Here is a 23,661-nt window from a genome sequence, read left to right on the forward strand (position 1 = left end):
TCCAGACCACCACTGTACATTTTACAGTGTCTCAGAAAGTGAAGTTTAATTTGTTTAATACTAATTTTTTAATGTAAAGAGCTACTTGTGGCCAGTGGCTCCTGCTTTAGGCAACACAAACAAGCACAAATAGTGGAAGGAACTCTAACTTGGAAGTGCACCACTGAGAAGAGATTAAATTCTGGAAACCTCCTGAGGTTTGGGCTTTGGAATAAACATTTTTAAATGCTTATTTTATTTATGTGCGTCATGTGTGGGTACATACACATGAGTGCAGGTGCCCTAGAGCTGTAGCTACATGCAGTTGTGAGCAGCTAGGTCCTCTGCAAGAACAGAGCACACTCTTAACCACTGAGCCATCTGTTGAGCTCAAGGCCTTTAGTTCTAGTCTTTTGTTGCTATTCCTAGTAAGAATAGCGATAGACAACACTAATGCAGCACTTACACCTTGTGCCAGGACACCATACTAAGTGCTTTATAGCTAGGTAATCATTAGAATAATCCTATAACATTCGGATCATTATTATTATCTTGACTTTGTAAGTGAGAAAGCAATGATGTCCCCCCAGGAAAGACAAATCTGATAGAATCCAAGGCGTCTTGATGTGATACTCAAATATCTATGTTTCTTTGAGCTAAGTTTCTACCTAAGTTAAACACACAAGCATCTCAAGAGTTTATGCACTGTCATGAAATAAAATCAACTACTTGCTGAATACTTTGAACTGTTGGTGATAGTCACATAAATTAATCTTACATTAAAAGTACAGAATACTAAATGGTTTTACATTATTACTCTGTCTTTGGGCCTTACACATAATAGAGGTAACATAAATTTATAGAGATCACCCACTTGAATATTACTTAGAAATGGCAGAAATTGGCATCTCATTAGGGACTGATTATTCAGTCAGCCTTTCTCAAAACTGCAGGTAGTATATCAGTTTGTTTTGCTATGTAACAAAACTCCAAAACTTAGAGGCATAAAACAATAGCCATTTATTTAGCTTGCAATTGTATGGCATGAGACAGTAGGCTGGGTTTAACTGAACGGTGCTTCTGTTTGGAGCTCACTCAATGTGACTACAGTCACCTGGCTGTAGGTCCTAATCTTTTGTCTGGTGGTTGGATTCCCATTGCTGTGACAACAGGAAGATTAGCCTAGACTTGTTCACATGGTCACGGGAGCATCAAGAGTGTCAATGATAAGGTCTCCTAGTGTCTATGGCTTGGAACTTGAACACACCTATTCACTAGATTTTGCTAGCCAAAGCAAGACAGAGAAATGACCTAGGATCAAGAGATGCCAAAATCAATTCTTCCCCTTAGCTTGGGCTGACTTATGGTCTTCACTAAACACTATGGGCAACTTGCAATCCATCGAATTAAGTAAGACTATAATGCCATAGACCCCTTCTTCATTGAATTTTCAATGTCAGGTTCATAAAAAGATTGATACTTGAACATTTTCTGAAGGTTTGATTTTGTGCCTTTAGAGCCTGAACAAGTAGGGAAGTGGCTTCTACCTCCACTTAAACACTGAAGGTGTCTCTACCTGCACATAGGTTCTTTACAAACACATTTCTTTTGTTTGCTGTACTGGACTACATATGGGTATTTTCATATAAGTATATAATGTACTTCATATATGTTTTCATCTCTACCTTTAACATTTTCTGGCATATCTGGGGACAAGGAAAATCAATCTCTCTCTTTTCTAGAGGTTCTTGACACTGACAGAATGTTAGGGTCATTGAGATTTAAGACATTAAAATTTTCCCCAAACCTTATCAGAAGTCAGATACATGGGACTCTCTGGGTGTTTGGACCCTGGCATTAAAACCCTTAGGCACTCACCAGGCAATCCTGAAGTACAAGCAGCGCTGAGAACCAAGATATCATTCCAGTTCCCGAAGTGCTGAGCTCATACATGCCTGCTCCTATTCCTTCTCTTGCTCTCTAAGTCAAAACCCTCTTCACTCTTTGTACACCAGATGGGTGATGGAGGAGAGGAGCCAGGTCTAGGAAAGACCTTGGGATGCAGCTAGTAATCACTAGATAGGATCCACCTACCAGGAGCATCCCCTTGTTGGAAATGCAAGTACTCCAAAGAGCTCTCTGTGACAGTATTCTCTTGCCTTTGAGACAGGTTCTTCTTCCTGTCGAATGATGAACTTCTGGAAATCTTGTCAGAGACAAAGGACCCACTTCGTGTGCAGCCACATTTGAAGAAGTGCTTTGAAGGAATCGCCAAGCTGGAGTTCACAGACAATCTGGAAATCATGGGCATGATCAGCTCTGAAAAAGAAACTGTTCCATTCATACAGACAATCTACCCAGCAAAAGCCAAAGTAATCTCCCTGTGTGTTTGAGGGGGTGCTTTTTGCTCCACAGCATAGCAAACTGGAAGGGGATTCCCTGGGCTAAGCTTTTGGGCTCTAGTTTAGGGTATGGAACACTTGGGTTCCATAACTTAGTAACTAAATCATTATGAAAAGTTACTCCATCTTTCTGGGCTTCAGTTTACCCATCTCTAAGATGTGGATTATACTGGAGGCTATGGGATGAAAAAAGCTGTGGAACGATCTTGAATAAAGTTGATGCAGTAACAGGAATCACATTCAGGTGATCTGGTGATACTTTCAGATCCCAATCAGACAAAACATAGAATCAGTGAGAAACCTCACACCACCTAACCTGGCTTTTCATATGCACACTCTTTGGAGAAGGGGATGCAAGGCCTCACTTATTTAGCCTTGGCTGGCCTTAAACTTGAGATCCTCTTATTTTAGCTTCCTGGGTTATGAGATTGCAGCAGGTGTCCTTCAATAATGAATAAAATTTAAGTGATTTCTGGGCCTGTGGAAAAGAGCAGCACCCGAAGAGGACATACTGTCCTTGCAGAGAACCCAGTTTCAGCGCCTAGCACTCATCAGTTGACTTACAACTGCCTGTAACTCCAGTTCCAAGGTGCCCTCAGGCACTGGCACTCACATGTGCATAGCCACTCACAGACACACGTGCATACAATAAAATAAATAAATTATAAAAATAAAATATAAAAAGGACACACTTGTTAAAATAAGGATTTCATTTGCCTTCCAAGAAGCTATTGGCTTGAGAAAAGTGACATGAAGGGAATGTGTATTAAATATCTCCTAGAGGAGACACACTTACTAGACAACTGTTAATAAGCATAAAGCAACCAGTCAAAGAATATCCAGCAATATCCCAGTCCTACTCCAGAGAGTGATCTGGGCTCCTCCCATGCTCTCCGTCCAGCTTTGATTGACAGTTGCTGCCTCCCATTGCTTGCATTTCCATACAGGGCATGGTGGAAAAGTGGCTGCAGCAGGTGGAGCACGTGATGCTGGCCAGCATGCGGCAAGTTATTGGGAACGGGATTGAAGCTTACACCGAGGTAACAGGGATTAGGGTGCATGTGCCAGGGCATTGGGGCCGCAAAGGAAACTTTGGGGAGAGGTTTGGATGGGTCAGTTAGTTCACCTGGACCCTCAGTGTACTACTGAAACCCACCTCTGAGTCTCTGGCTCCTTTTACCTGTGAATCCTAGGGCAGTGAGCATTTCCTGGGGGAGTTATCTGGGAGAAGCAGGTGACGAAAGAGAAGGCTTACCTAGAGTCCTCTGAGAATGGGAATGGCATTAAGGGCTTTGCTTCCTGTCACATGGAGCTGATGACTCCATTTAGTTCCTCTTCTGGATAGGCATTCACTTGGGTCACCTGGGAGTGGCATTCTAACCCCCCAAAGCCCTAATGGAAACAAGTATGTTGCAAAACCTAAGAGAAATAAGATCTGTTGTGACAGATCTCCAGCAGCCATCCTCCATCCAGGCAGTGTCTTGAGTTTTGTCCCCTCTTTGAGTGTGTGTCTTAGTTCCAGGCCCTGCCCCCATGGTAAGACTCCATTTATCAAACAAACACATGCAACTAATGCCTTTACACAAAGGTTCTCAAGAACAACTTTGCTGTCCCACATGGTAGATTTTGAAATCTAAATAAATGCCGTTTTCCATGATAAATTCTAAATCACAGAGCAAAAGCTACCAGTTTGAAGTTAACTATTAAACTATCACTTTTTCTGTAAAAGGACAAGTGAACACCCCACCTTTGTGGATCACACTCTGGCTGTGGTCTCTAACTCTACTCTTACAGTACAAAGGCATCGTAGACACACACACACATATGTATATATATAGATATATAATTTATATATACATATATATGATACACATAGTTGTGTTGTGATAAAACTGTTTACAGCCTCAAACAGACTTGATCTACAAGGTCTCATGGAGCCCAAGATGGCCTCAAACTCTGATCCTCCTGCCTCTAATTCCCATGTGCTGGGATTATGGGTTTGTACCACCATGCCTGGTTTATGTAGTGCTGGGGCTGCACTCTGATCTTAAGTTTAGGAGACAAAAGCTAGGGGAGGAGGACTTGGTTAAGAAAGCATGCCACAGCACCACAATATAACAAAGCCACTAGAAAGAGAGGTGTGAACACTGTCTGAACATGATCTTGATTATATTTTAAAAAACTTAGTCTTGAAGCAATGAAACCATGCAGAGTTGAGACTATTTTGTTTTGTTTTTCTTTTGCACGAACTTGAAGAGACAAAGACATAAATCAGTAATCCCAAGACTGGCATGTTGGCACATTCCTTTAACCCCAGTATTCTGGCAGCAGAGGCAGGCAGAGCTCTGTGAATCTGAGGCCATCCTTGTCTACATAGTGAGTTCTAGGACAGTGGGAGAGGATTTTAGTTTTACTATCAAAATGAGGTGTGCGTGTGGGTGGGGGGTGTCATTATAGTCACTTTAAAGCACGCATGAAGAACTGATTGATTCTACAGTAAACCTCACTGCTCCTTCCCAGGTTCCTCGTAATGCCTGGGTCTTGCAGTGGCCTGGCCAGGTAGTTATCTGTGTCTCTTCCATCTTTTGGACCAAGGAGGTGTCTGAAGCCCTAGTTGAAGGCACCCTGACGGTAAGTGAGCACACCTTAAAGTTTGCAGAGGAGAGCCAACATGAAGTAGGGTAGAGGATAGAGTAGCCATCTGGGTCATTAGAATAGGGATTGCAGAAGCCAGACTTGCTGTGGAGACGGTATGGATTTGGGGCTCTCTTTGGAGATTACAGCTAGCCTTGCAGTTTCTCCTACATAGCAATTTTGAGCTGCAGGATGCTAAGTGTGACCACCTCTTGTTTGCAGGGGTTACCCAAGAGACATTCCAACAGTTCTTTTCCCTCGGTCAGGAGGCTATGCTTGCCTCTTTCTGCTACTGCCTGCTTCTTTCCACCCCCCAATCCAAACCAAGTCCACCCCCAGCTCTTCCCTCTGCTTTCTCTGGGAGACCTGGTACACTTCCATGCCTGCATATCCTCAGACCCAAACATACCTTTCCCGTTGATAGCAATGCTTTAAAATGCAAGACCTGGTAGATATGACATTTAATCCCAATGCATTTACTTGTTGATTGTGTGACCATGAGTGATTTACCAACCCAAGTGTCAGTCATCTTCTCTGTAAAATGCAAGGAATTGTAATATCTAATCATGGTGTGTTGGGAGGATTAAATAGATTCGAATGAACCAACCAGTGCTTAGATATTAAGCTGTGAATCCAATAGGGAAGAGGCATGTTTGTTCCATTCACAGTTGTATGGTTTAATGCAATGCTGAACATGTAGTAGGTGATCAATAAATATATGAGCAATGAATGAATAACAACTCCACCCATAACCATTGATAATTTCCCATGATTACCTCACCAGACTCCTGATATTTGCCTATGGAATCCTAACTATAGGTTTATAGTGAGGTTGATGTATGGGGTGAGGGAGAGGATGGTTTGAGAGATGGCATCCAGGTTTGGCATGGACATTTGGATGTAATGTGATGTCAACCCTCAAGATTTCTGGAGGAGAATCCACTTAGACTGGACGTTTCTTCTTGTGCCCTGGTCAGGACTTTCTGAAAAAGAGCAATGACCAGATCGCAGAGATTGTGGAGCTGGTGCGGGGGAAGCTGAGCAGCGGGGCAAGGCTCACTCTCGGGGCCCTCACTGTCATCGATGTCCATGGTAAGGATACAGACTCTTGGTGTTACTCAGGTCTCTTGAGTCTCCTGAGTAGGATCCCTTGGGGCATCTCAGTCCAGCTGAGAGTAGCAAGATCTCTGAGAAGAACACGGTGCCAAAGCCCCTTCCATCACAGCCACTCTCAAAGTGGGGCTCTCATTTCTGGAGGCACCAACTTGGTGAATGATTGCCTCGTAGGAACGGCTGGCGATGTTGAATATTTACCCGGTGCTGAGCTCTGTGCTAATTGTTTACATTTTCTCATTTCCACAATCATTTCCCAGGATAAGAATTGGTTGTTAGAGAGGAGAATAACTTGCTGGGAGACACCACATTTGGAAGTGGCAAAGGCTCTTCTGACTGCTTCCAAACCCAATGGGCTGGAAATTGGCAGTGGTGCAGGGAGAGGTGGTGTGAGACAATGCCTTTCTGCTCTTCTTTAAACAAAAGAAAACAGAGGAGGAAGATGAGGAGGAAAAATTGGGATCTTTATGTAAAACAAACCACCTCCACACCCTTACTCCGTCATCACCAAGGAAACGGGGGCTGTACTAGGCTGGTTGCCTGGGAACAAGGTCTTTCTTGCTTACATACCAGCTAACTAGTATGTCACAGCATCTATTCCCTTAGGACTGGTGTTCATTTCAGTCTAATTTCAGGCAGAGAGATGCCCATAAAATCAGGGACAGAGGAGGGGGGAAGATCTATTCCTCATATGGCCACATACCCACAAGGTGGGGTTGATGAATGCATGCAAGATTGTGGCCTAATGTCTTCTTGAGTGGCTAGGTTCACAAACACACACATGCATGCATACACATACATGCATTTGTATATACACTGCATAGTGAAGACAACTCCAAGTTGGTCCCTCATGCAGACCTAGAAGAATCCAGAGATTTCAACAGCTCTCATCCCATGAGCACCTAGAAACCCATTAATGAGTTCCACAAACCTACATCCACTCTAACTTCATGGATTATCACTGCAAGTAACTTAGCTTCGAAATCCTATGAGAGGATGAAGAAGGCCAACAAATGTATTACCCAGCTGGTTCCTGAAGCCAGAAGGAAGGACACCTCTAACCATGAATTCATGGGGTGCTTTCCCATGCAGGCCTGGGTCCAGATGATGCTAATATCATGGAGTATCCTAGAAGCCTGGAATGGGGTACAAAAGGTCATATTGAAGATGTGTGAGCATTCAGGGTGACTATATTGCTAAGCCTCTGGGTCAGTCTCACCCTCACCCTCATGAGTTTCAGAGTAGTCTCAAGATGTAATAGTTCTACAATATTTTATATGTTAGGCAGTTCTCTCTGGTGCTAGCCCTCTCTCGCTTTCACTGTGTGTCTGTACACACAGTGTATTTACATTGAGTGATACAGATTGTTCAACCAAGAGACAGTGAAGTTGAGTAACTTTCCCAAAATCACAAAGCTAATTCATAGTGGAACCAGAATTTGAACCCAAATATATGTATTATTTCCCTCACTGTTAGAACACAATATCTAGCCAAAGCAACTGAAGAAGGAAGTGTTTATTCTGGCTCACAGTTTGAGAGTTCAGATCAGCACGGCGGGGAAAGTACAGCAGCAGGAATGTGGGGCAGATAGTTATACTACATCCACAGCCAAGAAGCAAAGAGCAGTAAACACCGGTGTTCAGCGAGCAGTCTCCCTTTTTGTGCAGTCCAGGATAAGTGCACTCAGGGAATGATGCCACTCATGTCTGAATGGGTCCTCCCACTTCAGTTAACCCAGCCTAAACAATCCTTTTAGGCATGCCCAGAAGCTCATCTCTTTAGTGACTCTAGACTCAGTCAAACTGATGGCCGGTATTAAACAATACACCAGGCCACCTGATCTCAGAGGGCACATTCAGTACCTGTACTCTACTTCCTGACAGAAGGCAGCACAGCCTTTCTTGCCCCTTGGAAAAAAAGCAAAGTCCAGCTTGCAAATGCTACTGCTGCCCTGCAGGCGGGAAGTAGGCTAGGAAGATGTTAGAACCTGAAATAGCGTTGAGCCTGAGGACCTGGATAGCACCCTCGTCTGTGTAAGGAGTCTGTGAGGATGAGTAATTCTGATGACACCATCTATGTATGTCTCTGCATGGTGTCCGATTAGCCCGTGATGTGGTGGCCAAGCTGGCAAAGGAGCAGATCAACAGTCTAAATGATTTCCAGTGGATTTCACAGCTGCGGTACTACTGGGAGGCCAAGGACGTTCATGTGCAGATGATAACCACAGAAGCCTTGTATGGCTACGAGTACCTGGGCAACTCCCCCAGGCTGGTGATCACTCCCCTCACAGACCGCTGCTACAGGTGAGCTCTGGAGCCCTGGGCTGAGAGGATGGGAGAGAATTTGGGAGGGAAAGGCACTGGGCAGGTCATGGTGTCTTGGGTTTGTTGCCTTCACTCTCACATTTCAGAAGTTTGCCCTTAGTTGTTAGCACCAACCACAAATGGAATTGGCTGGGAATGGGAACCCAGTGGAAATCCCAGTATGGACAAGTATATAGGAGCCAATTAGCAGAACACTGGTATACGAGTGAGATAGTCACATGTTGCTTAATTAGAGAGCTCACCAATTGCAAAAATCAGTGGTTTTGGAGAGCCCACGGTCATTGGGTAGACCATGAAGGTCAAGACACAGACAGGCAGGGCTGGGGATGTGGCTCTGAGAGAGAACATTTGACCAGTAAGCAGGCAAGGCCTGGGTTCCATTCCCAGCACTGCAAAAAATAAAACCAACAAGACCCTAGGCAGGGCATCTCAAGACTCTGTATCCAGTCCAATGGAGAGAAAGCATTTCTCTTCCCTTAGCACAATGCCTGACCACTTTCCTTACAAATCCTGACATTAGGTCCCTACATTTTATTAATTTCCAATATTGTTATACTCAGATTTTCTGTGTTGTTGTATTTTCCTTATATACAAATCTAGACTGTACAAATACTTTAAAGTACTATTCTTAAGAGTCTTTAAATTTTCCCATCATGTGTTTTCTTTTTATAGGCACATATTAATTATAGAGCACAATGGATTTTTGGTACACTTTCATGCAAGAATATGCTGTATTTATGAGCACTCTGTCTTGTCTCTCCACTGACCCCTCTCCTCTTCCTAAGTAGTCACCTTTCTAATGTCTTTTTTCCTCCTAAAATTCCACATATGAGAGAAAACATGGTTTTATTTTTCTGAATCTGGCTTGTTTTGCTTAACATGATAATATCCAGCTCTGTTCATTTTCCTACAACTGAGAAACTTTCTTATCTAGGGCTGAATAAAATTTTATTTTGTTGTATATACTGCATTTCTTTATCTACTCATCTATTGATGAACACCTCTGCTGATTTCTAACTTTGTTCTATAAATAGCATTACAGTAAACATTGATGTGCAAATATCTCTGATGTGCACTGGCTTCAATTTCTCCAGGTGTATAGCCAGCAGTGCTATAGCTCGATGATACTTTTTCCAGTTTTTTGAGGATTATCTATTCTTATTTCCAGAGTGCTGCACAGATTTAGCATTTCCTACCAATAGCGTACAAATGTTAAATCCCCCACCCTCCCACACTTGTCCTTACCAGCATTTGTTATTGTTTGGTTTCTTGATGAGAGCCATTCTGACTTGAGTGAGTTTGTGCTTCCTTAATGACTAAAGGCACTGACCCCACCCCTTGTTTTATTTGAGTTTGTACCTCTTTTCTGAACTGTCCATTCAATTCATTTGCCCATTTATTAGCAATTTCTTGTTTTCTGATTTTAATTCATCATTCATTTATTCTGCTCATTATCTAGCAATTTCCTTTTAGAAATACAATCTATTACACAGTCTTCAGATCTTCAGCATGATATTATAAATGACACACACGGCAGAGTGATTATGACAGTAGAACAAATGTTGGTCATCTGACATAACCATCCATGCTCCCCTGTGCTGGGAGCAGTTATAATCTATTCATCAAAAGTCCTGAGTAGCATACACTATTGTTAGCTATGGTCATAAAGAGCAGTCATGTCCTGAATGTGTCTGTGCACCATGCATAACATCAGCCAACCCTAAATCTAATTAGAGCTGTGGAAACAAGTTCAGAAAATAACAAGTTACTGTGTCTCTGAAGTTACAAGGTCTTTGGGATCAGTTTGCACATCATTCATTTGTAACATCTGCCTTGCACTTGCCAGGCACTGTGTTCTTTCACTGAGGGTATGAACTGAATTAAAATGTGACTCCTAAGCTCAGGTCATACTCTAATGGGACACATGCATTTGTTGTCTCCATTCCATCAGTGTTGGTGAGCTTTGGAATGCAGGATTGGAGTATGTTTCATTTCTATCTGGTCCATTTAGATCCACCCAACCATCCCATTATCCAGTCAGTCATTCTTTCAGGCAGCTGTGAATAGGTGGCCTCCGCCATGCACCAAGCGCTATGCTAGATTCTGAAATTACAATGCTGAATAAAACTGACTTTTTACAATGACGATTTATTGATCATATAATTGAAGGGAACATCCATTTGCAGAATTGGAAATAAACAAAACCCAGGATTGTATCTCAGGATTTGCACACTGAGTTTCTGTATTGTTTTGTTTTTCCTTTTAGGACCCTAATGGGAGCTTTGAAGCTGAACCTTGGAGGCGCTCCAGAGGGTCCAGCAGGGACAGGCAAGACAGAAACCACCAAAGATCTGGCTAAAGCTTTGGCCAAGCAGGTATGGGAGTGCCACCGATCTCTACCCTCTCTTCCTACCTCTCTCTGGATCCCAGGAGCAAGAAGTTCAAGACGATTTAGCCTAACGGGCAAAGTGGGACCCCAGTGAATTTCATAGAATGAGTGAGGAGGCCTTGCTCCTGGCTTATGGTTCTGATTACTCAGCTATGAGGAAATTTATCCTGAATCCTCCCTCTTTCCAGTGTGTGGTCTTCAACTGCTCTGACGGTTTGGATTACAAAGCCATGGGGAAATTCTTCAAGGGACTGGCCCAAGCTGGAGCATGGGCCTGCTTTGATGAATTCAATAGAATTGAGGTAATACTCCTTCTAGGGGACATAACAACGGGGTTGGACATGGAGGGGCTTTTTTTCTGAGCTCTCAACTCTTAGAGTCTGTGTCTTCTCTGTGGCCCTTGCATGGAGCAGGTACTTATATACTAAACATAAACAGTTGCAAGAAGAAAGCATGTGTACTTTAAACACATCCAATCTCCCCATCATATTCATCGATTCACTGATTCCTTCAGACATTAATTTAGGGCAGCTAGTATATGTCAGTAGCTGCATAAGTTCATGGGGCAAAGATGAGAAAGAGATGATCCTCATCTTAAATGCTTGCAACCCAAATAAAAGGAATAAAAGTTAGACAGACAAAATGTGATAGAAGTCCACAGTAGTGATAAAAATTTAAAAAGATACATAACCAAAAACCATGTGATTGATTCTATTTAAATATAGTAGAAATCAAAAATAAAAGCATGAGATTTGAACTGGAGGACAGTGAATGCTTCTTAGGTGCCAAGCACCATGCTAAGATAAAGTGCTGTGGAAACATCTTGCCCACATACACCACACCACATGTACACATGAACATGCACAAGCACATATTGTTTTCCCTTTCTTTGCCAAAGCCCAAATCATGCTCCCCATTTTGAGCATAAAGGCCTAGATCTCAGGTAGCTGAGGTCCTTCCTTGCTGAGTGGGGGTGGGGATGCTGGCTGAGCACATCTCAGCTGGGTATTCTCTCCACAGGTTGAAGTACTGTCAGTGGTAGCCCAGCAGATTCTTAGCATCCAACAAGCCATTATCCGGAAACTGAAGATGTTCATCTTTGAAGGCACTGAGCTCTCACTGAACCCAACCTGTGCTGTCTTCATCACCATGAACCCTGGATATGCTGGCAGGGCTGAGCTGCCAGATAACCTCAAGGTAAATGTTAGCATTGATCTGTGTAGCATAGATATATTTATAGTGTAGAAGCTTCTAGAAGTATGCTCCTGAAGATCTCATAAATAGCCCAATAGTAGAAATAGCTAATATTTCCAATGATAATATAGTATTTGGTCCAAGAACCTCCCTGTCAAGGCCTTACAGTGAGGAAGGATAAATATATAAAAATGAATGGCAATGAATAGCAGTGAAGCTAGAATAAGAGTCGAGTGCTTCAGTTATCTATAGTGGTCAGACAGCTGATATAAAGAGAAGTCAGCTAGGCATGGTAGAAAGTGGAGAATGCTAAGGCAATAGCCATCTCTTATGTCCAACCTAATATTGGCCAAGAAAGAGTTGTTACATTTCATTGTTTTCTTCCAGGGGAGGATAGAAAACTTAGTACCATTACATGAAATCATCTAAATTTTACATCCTGGCTTATGGCAAAAAGACAATTACTAAAAAGATCATCTACTTATGAGAGAACACCAAATTTCAATGTAGAGAACTCTTTGTCAAACCTAGAATGGACCATATTGATCAGCCCCCTTTATTACTAACCTGGTAAAGCCCAAGGCATTTCCTTTATAAAGCATACTGTTCTGTCCCACTAGAGAAAAACCAAGAGTATGTGTACCCAGCAGCTATTGATTTGGCCTGAGCTACAGCCACTGTAACATCCACAGGGCCTACTGCTTGTGGAAGAAGGAAAGTGCCTCAGAAGGGGAAGACAGAGAGACAAATAGGCTCTCTTCAATCATAGATGACTCTAGATGACCCTGAGATGCTGCTTTCATGGAAGCATAAATCCAAAGGATGTAAGATGGTTAGGTCTTCTATGGAAACGTCTGTCACTCGGTTGCTTAAAATGTGTGACCAGAGAGACTTCTAGACCTGCTTCTTTATGGATTTCTCCACCCCCTTAGGGAAAAATGATGAGAGAGATGACCACACCCTTATCACTAACTTTAGTACCTGTTGCTCTACCCACTAGAAATGCACTGTGATCAGTATCCAGGCAATCTTGTTCAGATAGATCACTTTTCTCTCAGGGTAGAAAATGGGTAAGATCTTTCAAGTGCTCCTCCCCTGTAGGTTGATGTCCTTATTTGCTTTCTTTTGCTGTGATAAAACATTGATCAAAGCAACTTGAGGGAGTGTGGTGGTTTGAAAGAAAATGGCCTCCAAAGGGAGTGGCACTATTAGGAGGTCTGGCCTTATTGGAGTAGGTATGGCCTTGGTGGAAGAAGTGTGTTACTGTGGAGGCATGCTTTAAGGTTTCATATATACTCAGGCCACGCCCAGTGAGACAGACCACTTCCTGCCACCTGTAAGTCAAAATGTAAGAACTGTCAACTCCTCTAGCACCATGTCTGCCTGCATGCCAGCTTGCTGCCTGCCATGATGATAATGGACTGAACCTCTGACCTGTAAGTTAACCATCATAATTAAATGTTTTTCCTTTGTAAGAGTTGTCATAGTCATGGTGTCTCTTCACAGTGATTGAAACTCTAACTAAGAAAGATAGGAAAGGACTTTATTTGAGGGAAGTTGGGGCAAAAATTTAAGCAAGAACCTAGAGGCAGAAACTGAAGCAGAAACCATAGGAGCAATCCTACTTACCGGCCTTCCTGACTTACTCAGCTACCTTTCTTTTATAGGTCAGGCTAAGAATGACATTCTCACAGTGTCATATCAATCAGAAATCAAGAAAATGCCTCCATACCCATATTAATAGGCCAATCTGATAGAGACTATTTTTAAATTGAGATCCCCTCTACCAAGATCTGTGTAGGTTAACTGACATAGGCTAGTGAGTGTCAAACTAGAATTTGGACTCTCATTTCTCTTTTTTATAACCCAGTTGTTGTAACCACTCTTTGAACTCATCCTAGTCAATAGTCATGTTAAAGCTGTACAAGAAACTCTCATTAGACAGACATTACAGGAATAGGAAGCAATGGCATGAGGAAGCCTGTGTTAGTCCTGGCTCTCCAGCTAACTGTAAAAGTGAGGCAAGTCCCTTCTCTAAATTCTAATTCTGTTGTTCATTGATTACTAACTATGGGTTTCTTAGTTAGGGTTTCTATCTTTGTGAAGAGACACCATGACCATGGCAACTCTTATAGAGGGAAACATTTAATTGTGGTGGCTCACTTATGGTTCAGATAATTGAGGTTTCATCAATTATTGACATGGCAGGAGCAAGGCAGCATGCAGGCAGACATAGTGCTGGAACTAATAGTTCTTACATCTTGATCAGCAGGCAACAGGAAGTAAACTGAGATACTAGGCATGGCTTAAGCATATATGAGACCTTAAAGCCTGCCTCCACAGTAACATACTTCCTTGAACAGGACCACATCTACTCCAACAAGGCCACACCTCCTAATAGTGCCACTCCCTTTGGAGGCCATTTTCTTTCAAACCATCACAATGGGCCACATTTGTTTGTGAACATTTCACTAATGTTGTTTGTTCTCAGGATATTTCTACAAAGGACTAAAGCTACTAGTTCATTTTGATGAAAAAGTACTGAAGTTTCAGATTATGTAACTTACCCATTCAGACAGGCATGCTAGAGAACTAGGAATCAGATCAGCTCTTGCCTGATTTCAGAATTCTCATGTTGTATACTGGTCTTGCATTCCTAAACGGCATCTGCTATCCTACCGTATCCTGGGAAGTTGAATGATGCTATAAGATGTCCTCATTTGACACAGAGTAAAGTATGGTGAAACCAGCTTTTAGAACCTTCCATGGATCTCTGAGAGACCCAATGTAATAGCATGTAACTTAAGCAAAGTCAGTCTGCATTAACTTATCCTCTGGCCCTCCTTCTCTTGGTTGTCGGTGGGTTGACTGGATGATCTCATGGCTTCTCTTTGTCTCTGTAGCTGTGCCTCCTCTAAGTATTCATTTTGTGTGCTCAGGCTCTAATTTGTTATTTCTTTTCCAGGCCTTGTTCCGGACAGTGGCCATGATGGTACCAGATTACGCTCTCATTGGAGAAATCTCCCTCTATTCTATGGGCTTTCTGGACTCCAGGAGGTATGTTACATTTCTTTTCCAGTGGTTTCTAGATGCCCTTAAAGAGCAACTTTTTTGTGTAGTAGACTCAAAGTAGATCATTTGGGGGAAAAAATAAAAACTCAAGAAACCTTATTTTATCTGATTTGAGAACATGTTGCCCTGACTTTGGTCCTGACTCCATTCCTAACTGAGATAAGACCCAGATACCCATGGAAGGGGTTCTTCTCTGCTCTACACATCCAGACCCTGTAAAAACTGTGCCCACTCATATCCTTCTCACCCCTCACAGTTACCCATCTAACCCCATATTACTAAATGGCTTAAAACAATTATTCCAAAGCTGCAGAGAAAATACAGTATTACTTAGTGAATTTAACAATTTAGTTAAATTGTTAGAAATATGACATTTATTTACTCCAATTAATGGTGTTACTTCTGATTCAAGCATCTCCCAGTTTTCCAAAACATACAGTGATTGATGCCTTTATGTGTGATTACATATACTCATAACAGCACACACACCAAGAGTTGGGAATCATTATTGCAAAATGTCTTATATTGACTCAGCCCAAATTTTATATTTTTTGTTTTGTGTTTTTTGTTGTTGTTTGTTTTGTTGTTGTCATCCCTGTAATCGATAGATTTTGTTGCTGCCATAAATATTTCTTCAGGGGAGTGTATAGGTGTTTCTTATTTGTAACCTAGGAGAATTTTTCACAAAACTTATATCACTCTTCCTTGGCAAGAGGCTTTCTCTGAACTACAGGGTTATTTTTTCCCTAACTGTAGACCTGGATCACATTGGTTTGACTACTCAGTTCACCATCTGCCTAATGCTAAGGCTTGTGCTAAAGTATGAACAGCATGAAGTCTCTGTTTTTAAGACTGAATCCATTTTCTAAAAGGAATCATCACAAGAGCAATGTGCATAATTATATTAGGGCAACCCTGATGCTCTAATCCCAATGGTACAGCATGACAAATGCTTGCTTTACACTCAAAATCCCAAATGGATATTTCTGGTCAGGGGACTGATTGTTCTTCATTGGGTAAGTCAGGAACCTGGGATACCTATACATGGATACAACATGTGGCATGGATTATTTCATGGAGGAGATTTTATTGGGCCAGCCTGGACCTGACACATATCATGACCTATATCTCTTGTTCACCTGACATTGGCTGGAACACATTAGTATGACCTCTAACCATATGCAGTCTGAGAAATGTGGGTCTCAGCCTTGTGTCCAGAAAGACTAAGAAGTAGACATGCATGCATGTATGTGCATAATATGATGTGTATATTACACTTTTGAATTAGCTTTCTTAAATTAAAAATCAAACCAGATATCACACAATATTGTAATGTCACAGAATTGGGAAAGGTAATTGTCCCGCCAGTAAACCTTACTTTTACTCTTCAGGGGATGACACTGTTAATAGTTTAATGCATTATTTCAAACTTGTGTGTGCCTACACATGTACACATACGTTCCTACACACATGAAGCATATAATGTGACCACTTGGAGTGTATGTTAGATATATGTGCTTACTTGCTTTCATCCTCTTTGAAAGATAGTTGTGTTTCCTGAGTTCGCTGTGCTGGCTCTGGTAAGAAGACTTGCTGACTAAGCCCACGGGCAAGCCTAGTTTCTGAAGGGGCTGCAATGAGAACTGAAAACATGTCTTTGCCCTTGAACAGTCTTGCCCAGAAGATTGTTGCCACCTACCGCCTGTGCTCTGAGCAGCTCTCATCGCAGCATCACTATGACTATGGCATGCGGGCTGTCAAGTCTGTGCTCACAGCTGCAGGCAATCTGAAACTTAAGTACCCTGAGGAGAATGAAAGTGTTTTGCTGCTCCGGGCCTTGCTGGATGTCAACCTGGCCAAGTTCTTGGCTCAAGATGTCCCCCTGTTTCAGGTACACTGTCTTGGGGGCTTGGCCAAGGACTCAGACTCAACTTTGGAGATTGAAATATTTTCATCTGCATCTCCCCGCATATGCCTCCTATTGCACCCTTTCTCTTTCCAGCCACCCCCACTTGGGGGGGGGGAGAAAGGAGAGAGAGTGTGTCAGTACATGTGGAGACTGGAGGTTCATCTCTGGTGCCATTTTCTATTGTTCTCCATCTTTTCTTTTTTAAGACAAGTTTTCACTGTGTAACTCTGGCTGGCCTGGAACTCACTCTGTAGACCATCCTAGCCTCAGTCTCACAGAGAGCTGCCTGTCTCTGCCTCACGTTCTGAGATTCAAGGTATGAACTACCATGAGGGGCCTTACGCCTTATTTTTGGAGAGAGAGTTTCTCATTGAACCTGGAGCTCACTAAATCAGCTAGTTTGTCTGGCCAGTGACCTTCAAGACCCCACCAGCTTCTGCCTTCCCAGAGCTGGTATTATTGGCACAGGTCCCCCCACCTAGCTTTGTACATGAGTGTTCGGATCCAAACCAGGCCCTAATGCTTGCACAGCAAGCACTTCAGTGACTGAGACTTCTGCCTACCCCATCATATCTTTTGCCCAACTCCTCCATGTCAATAATAGTAAAAAAACAAAAATCCCTATTTAGTTCTAAAGTTTAATAAAAATTTTTTTGCAATTTGCTTTAGGTGTAGGCCATGGCTTTTATCTAATGGAATTAGTTTCTTTTATAACTAAATTAAGGCCTCACTTCCTTATGAGGCTGTGAGCACCATAAAGGCAGGAATCATCATGTTAGTCTGTGTCTCAACTAGAAAACAGTACTATGGGCCTAGTAAATCTTTTCTGACTTCTAAAACTATTCAGGAGGGAAATCATGGTACAAAGACTTGGTATTTTCAGGCCAGGAAAAAACAAGCTTTGCAAATTCTCCAACATTTCTTCTTTTTGTAGATCTCCTTTTAGGAAAGGGTGAGCTAACCTATCGGATTTCCCCCTTCCCCTTTCTTTTGAATTCTCATTTGACAGGGAATTATCTCAGATCTGTTTCCTGGAGTTGTTCTTCCAAAGCCAGACTATGAAGTTTTCCTGGAAGTGCTGGAACACAACATCAGAAAGATGAAGCTGCAGCCAGTGCCTTGGTTTATTGGGAAGATCATCCAGGTTGGTTCCTTGTGCCCACTAGAGTCACAAATGAGAAAGTCTTAGGGCAGATGTGAGGTATACTAACAGCAACCATAAAGGCCTGAGTAGCAAGGGAGCTAAAAGACCCATTAGACAATCTATCGTACTTTTAACTTTTTGTTCCTACAAGATAAAATTTGCAATCCACTGTTTTACCTAGGCATATGATGGTGTGCATGTGTAATCCCCAGGAGGCCAGCCTGGGTTATAATAGTGAGACTGTCTCTGTCTCAAAACAATAACAACAAAGCAAAATAAAATAGATGTCAGCACTTGCCCATGGCCATCTTCTTGGGAAAAGCCTGTGAAAACACTGAGGTTTTCATTACTCTGGACACACAATTCCAACTCAGACTGCCTTAGCCTTCATAGCTGGATTTCCTCACCTAACTTGAAAAGCACAGGAATGTGCTAGCCTCAGGCGCAGTGGGATCCAGGTTTCTGGGTATCTGCACTGGGAATGTTGCTCTTGGCCTGTGAGCCCAGCCTCCCTCCCTGTATTTAATCTTCATTTTTAGTTATCATCCTCCACCCCAACAGTCTCAGAATTTATTTTGTCTCAGGAGGAGAAAGAGTTCCACTCTCCAAGTGGCTCCATAAATGTTCGAAGTTGGGGCTGAGGCAGTGAATCTGTGGGTGAAATTATGCTGCACAAGCCTAGGGAGCAGAGTTCTGTTCCCCAGAACTCCATAAAAGCCAGACCTGGCAGCAAACATCTGTAACATCAGCAGTGGTAGGGAGCCCGTAGAGATGAGTAGACCTCGGAGCCACTAGCAGCTGTCTGTCTCAATAAGGAAACTTCTGGTTCCAAAAGATGTCCCAAAATAATGGACGACACTAGAATACATACAATGTCAACCTCTGGCCTCCACTTACTTGTCCACACAGTTGTACAAATACATATACCATACACACACCAAAGTCTCAACATTTGGATGGCTCTCTTCCAATGACAGAGATAAAACCTAGACCATGACCAAATGGAGATGAAATAAGGCCCGCCCCTCATGTCATGTCACATCACATCAGCTAGGAGTGTACTATCAGTAGGCCACAGAAATCATAGACTCTCCTTGGCCCTGACCTTACGGAGCCTCCATGAAGCTTCATACTATTCCTGATGTTCCCTTCTGGGACCAATCTCTAAGTAAAGCTGACTTACAACTTATAATAATAAATTCAATGGAACATGCCCCAGATGCTCTTTCTTTACAGACTCACAGATTAGAGTCACAGAGACCACAAATACCATCTAATCTAGACCCCAAAAGAGCACTGAGATCCAGAGAGGAACTGGATTTGGGATTAATATGGACTCAGGTTCAAAGTTCACCTCCTTGGAATCTGAGGTAAATTATTTCACCTCTCTGGGTCTCAGTTTTCTCACCTGTGAAATGGAAGGAGAAGAAGCTTCCCTATACAGTGACTTTTGAGAGAGTACACATACAAAGCACTGGACACTGTGTGGAACTCTGTGTCATCTCCTCAGTCATCATCAGCTTCATCAGTTTTGTCATTTCTCAAGTGACATTAGTTGAAGCAAAGGTGAAAGTAGGACCCAACTCTTCAGACTCTGAGACCAGACTGACTTCTTGTGACAATAATTTTTCTCCCCAGCATATCACCACTTGAGCTCATTTTTTTGGTTGTGAGCCTAGCCTTTAACGGCTGAGCCATCTCTCCAGCCCTTGAGCTCATTTTTTAATGATTTCATTTAATCTCATATTGAATCTGAATTCATTTTTGTACTTTACAGTTGGACTATCCTTTTCACTAGGCCTGGGCCTTCATTTCCAATAGTTTAAACTTCAAAAAATGAAAAGAAATTAATAAAATACCTCCACTCATCTAGATTTTACAATGAATATTTTATAATACTTATTTTATTCTCATTCATTATCATCCATTCATCTACCCAAGCATGTATCCACTCATCCATACATCCACCCAGCATCCATTATTCAACCATACATATATTCACTCATCCATCCATCCATCCATCCATCCATCCATCCATCCATCCATCTAACTCTCCATCTGTCTATTCATCCAATCATATACCCACTTATCCAGCCACCCAAACTATCATTCACCTGTTAATCCATCCATTCAACTGTATATCCACTCATCCCTCCATCTTACTTTAAAGTATTCCAAAATAATTTGCAGACATACGGGCAAATTTTTGTGTAGTTTAATGATGATTTTCAAAAATACAGTTTTATCTTCAAAAACAAAGTATCTATAATTTCTTGTCTTTTTGTATCTTGATAACTTAATAGTCATTTTTGGGAAGGTAAAAAGTTGTTGAGTCATTAATGCCTTCTGCTCTGGTTTTACCTCTATTCATTTAAATGTCTCTCAAATCTACTTACACATAAAGCTTTCTTGACAGTTGGGAAATTATTGTTTCATTCCTTCTCTGTCTACAGCACTTAGAGCCATGCCTGTCATGCTGTAGATGCTCAATAAATATTTGCTGGTGTACATTTTTCTCTTTTACCACCCTCACTATTATTGACTTCTTTGATTCTCCTTGTTGCTCACCTCCAAGGTGAAAAATAATAAGAAATTGATCCTTAAGATAAAAGGCTTCCCTTGTCTCTTTTCTCTGATGGTCTCACCATCTAAAGAGGAAATTTTTTTCACATAAATAAAAAATGACTTGAGTGTTTGTAGTTCAGATAGATGAGCTACTTGTCACAGGCAGAAAGGAAGGATCAGGGAATGTAAAAGAAAATGGGCTTCTATGGAAACTGCTGTTGATACTTGAATTAATTACTTTTCTGTTGCTGTGATAAAGTAACTGGTAGAAGAAGGGGTTTATGTGGGCTTAACAATCCTAGAGGGACGAGAGTCCATCTTGGTGGGGAGATGTGGCAGCAGGCCTGGCACCAGACAGAGAAGCAGACAGAAATCTTACTTGTCAGCCATGAGCACTAAGCAAAGAGACTGAACTAGAAGTGGCACCAGTCTTTAAACTGTCAAAACCACCTCCAGCGACATACTTCCCCACGCCATCAGCTTCATCAAACTGGGGACCAAGTGTCCACATGCCATAGTCTATGGAGGACATTCTCATTCAAACCACTATAATACGTAAGGAGAGGGGCTAAATTCACATGGAATGTAATTGATATGTTGGAGCCTAGCTCAGAAAACACTTTTTCATCAACTGAGAGCCCCAGTCAGGTCAGAACAGTATGTAGACCTTTCTTCCAATGGAAAATGCAGTTGCTAAAAGATCCCCATTACCTTTTCCTCTTTAAGGGTAAATGCCATATCTAATAAATTATTAATGTAAATATATTCATCAGAAATAAAGTATTGTGAACCATAATTACTCTGTTCCACTATGAAACACTACAGCTAATTCTTCAACCCCAATTTTTTGGGTGTCAGTAATCTAAACTCTCTCCATCCCCCCATTCTCCACTACCTTTCCTACCTCTAGTGACCACCATCTACTTCTTAATTCTAATGAGCTCATAAAAATAATCTATGTCTAGGGAAATAGGAATGTAATCACCCAATTTGGTCAATACAAATTCTGCATTAAATAATTATAATATGTCCAAAAATATATACAAATATTTTTATTTTACTTATTTTTGTGTGTATGTAGGCATGCCAGTATTGAAGTCAGAGGACAATTTTCTTTTTTCACATCTCTTTCCTTTTATTGAATTTTATAATTGAGCTATACATTTCCCCCCACTCCCCTTCCCTCTGATCCTCTCCTCTCCCACTCCCCCCACTCCCCCACTCCCAATTTATTCAGGGGATCCTGTTTTTTTCCCTTTCCTAGGCGGGTCGGTGTATGTCTCTCTTAGGGTCCCAGAGGATAATTTTCAAAAGTTGGTTCTCTCTTTCCACCAGGAGCTGGATGCATTCAGGGAACTCATCTGAGAAATCATGTGATAATTAGCATATAAACAGTTGAAGAACAAATATTACCTCCTATCTAGTAGACATATTTAAACAATAGACCACTTAAAGGGCTGCAGCTCATAAGAGTTAATGTGACCTTGAAGATCTGCTATCTGCCCTCATTGGTCTCTCAGTTGTAGTGCAGGGCAGTGTGCCAGGATTAATACCCTGTATGATTTCTCTTCCTAGGTCTATGAGATGATGCTGGTAAGACATGGCTACATGATTGTTGGAGATCCTATGGGTGGCAAGACATCAGCTTATAAAGTTCTGGCTGCAGCTCTGGGTGATCTACATGAAGGTAAAGCTTGCCCCCGTGGCTTGCAGGGAAGTTAGGACTTCCTGGACAGTTGTCTGGCTCTATGAACACAATGTCAGGCAGTGATCTTTGCCAGCTTGGGTGTTGATATATGAGTTAAAAAGCAGAACACAGGTTAAGAAGCACTATTGTGGGTGCCAATGTAATAAACAGAAGTTATGTTTTATCACCAAATAAACTGTGGGTTTCTTTTCTTCCATTTGCTTGCTTCTATAGAATATGCAAACATGTGGTTTTGAAAAGCATGCCTATGTTGCACACAGTTTATATAAGAAATGAACTAAAATGATTTTCTTTGGGACTGGAGAAATAGCTCAGTGGTTAATAGTGATTGTCACTCTTCCAGAGGACCTAAGTTCCATTTAAAAATATTTTTTTGCCAGGCATGGTGGTTCAAGCTTTTAATCCCAGCACTCAGGAGGCAGAGGCAGGCAGATCTCTGAGTTGGAAGCCAGCCAGGTCTACATAGTGAGTTCCAGGACAGTCATATATACAAAATAGACCTTGTATCAAAAATAAAAAAATAAATAAACATTTTCTTTTCCTTATTATTTATTCTGGAATTTTAATTTTATGTCATTTTTTTGAGACTGTATCTCACTATTATAGCCCAGGCTTGTCTTAAAACTCATGATCTTCCTGCCTCAGTCTCCCAAGTGCTGAGATTATAGGTGTGTACCACCCCACCTAGGTAAAACTGTTCTCTAATAAACTTTAATGGGATTTTGCTTTGAGGATTGGCCTAATAACTTATTTAATAGTTATTAATAATCTTAATAAATAACTTGGGCATTTCAAATTTAAGTACAGTGCTAGTTTTGGCATTTGAATGAATCTAAAAAGGAGCTAGAGAGAAGTCTCAGAGGTTAAGAGTGTTTGTGGCTTTCCCAGAGGACCTAAGCTGGGTTCCTAACACCTATGTTTGGCTGCTCTCAACCCTCTTATAACTTCAGCTCTGTGGGATATAATGCCCTCTTCTGGCTTCCAGGGGTACTTGCACTCATGTGGCGTTATACACACCTGCATGCACACACACACACACACACACAATAAACAAACAAATAAATAAATGATTGTTTTAAAGAAAAGGAACTAAAGAGAGAGGAGCCTGAAATCATTTGTCTTTGGTTCTTTATTAACCTATGGGCTCCAACTTTTCCTTGAAAGATTATGTACAATGAGAAAGTTCTATACCTAGTGCCACTGAACTGCATGCTCTGCAGTGGTGATA

At 41.7% G+C, this 23,661-nt stretch overlaps 1 protein-coding gene across 1 annotated transcript in view; it reads left to right on the forward strand.

The window, feature by feature from the left end:
* Window positions 1-23,661, forward strand: part of Dnah3 (dynein axonemal heavy chain 3) — a 162,522-nt gene that overhangs the window by 54,336 nt on the left and 84,525 nt on the right. Inside the window, exons 24-35 of the mRNA XM_040755449.1 lie at window positions 2,150-2,351; window positions 3,329-3,421; window positions 4,902-5,012; window positions 5,993-6,107; window positions 8,233-8,431; window positions 10,719-10,827; window positions 11,030-11,143; window positions 11,862-12,038; window positions 15,001-15,092; window positions 16,779-16,998; window positions 18,026-18,160; window positions 22,301-22,412. Of these exons, the coding sequence (XP_040611383.1) occupies window positions 2,150-2,351; window positions 3,329-3,421; window positions 4,902-5,012; window positions 5,993-6,107; window positions 8,233-8,431; window positions 10,719-10,827; window positions 11,030-11,143; window positions 11,862-12,038; window positions 15,001-15,092; window positions 16,779-16,998; window positions 18,026-18,160; window positions 22,301-22,412 (1,679 nt within the window). The remainder of the gene's footprint in view (window positions 1-2,149; window positions 2,352-3,328; window positions 3,422-4,901; window positions 5,013-5,992; window positions 6,108-8,232; window positions 8,432-10,718; window positions 10,828-11,029; window positions 11,144-11,861; window positions 12,039-15,000; window positions 15,093-16,778; window positions 16,999-18,025; window positions 18,161-22,300; window positions 22,413-23,661) is intronic.

This window comes from Mesocricetus auratus, unplaced genomic scaffold, assembly GCF_017639785.1.
Source record: "Mesocricetus auratus isolate SY011 unplaced genomic scaffold, BCM_Maur_2.0 Super-Scaffold_4256, whole genome shotgun sequence".
Taxonomy (NCBI): Eukaryota; Metazoa; Chordata; class Mammalia; order Rodentia; family Cricetidae; genus Mesocricetus; species Mesocricetus auratus.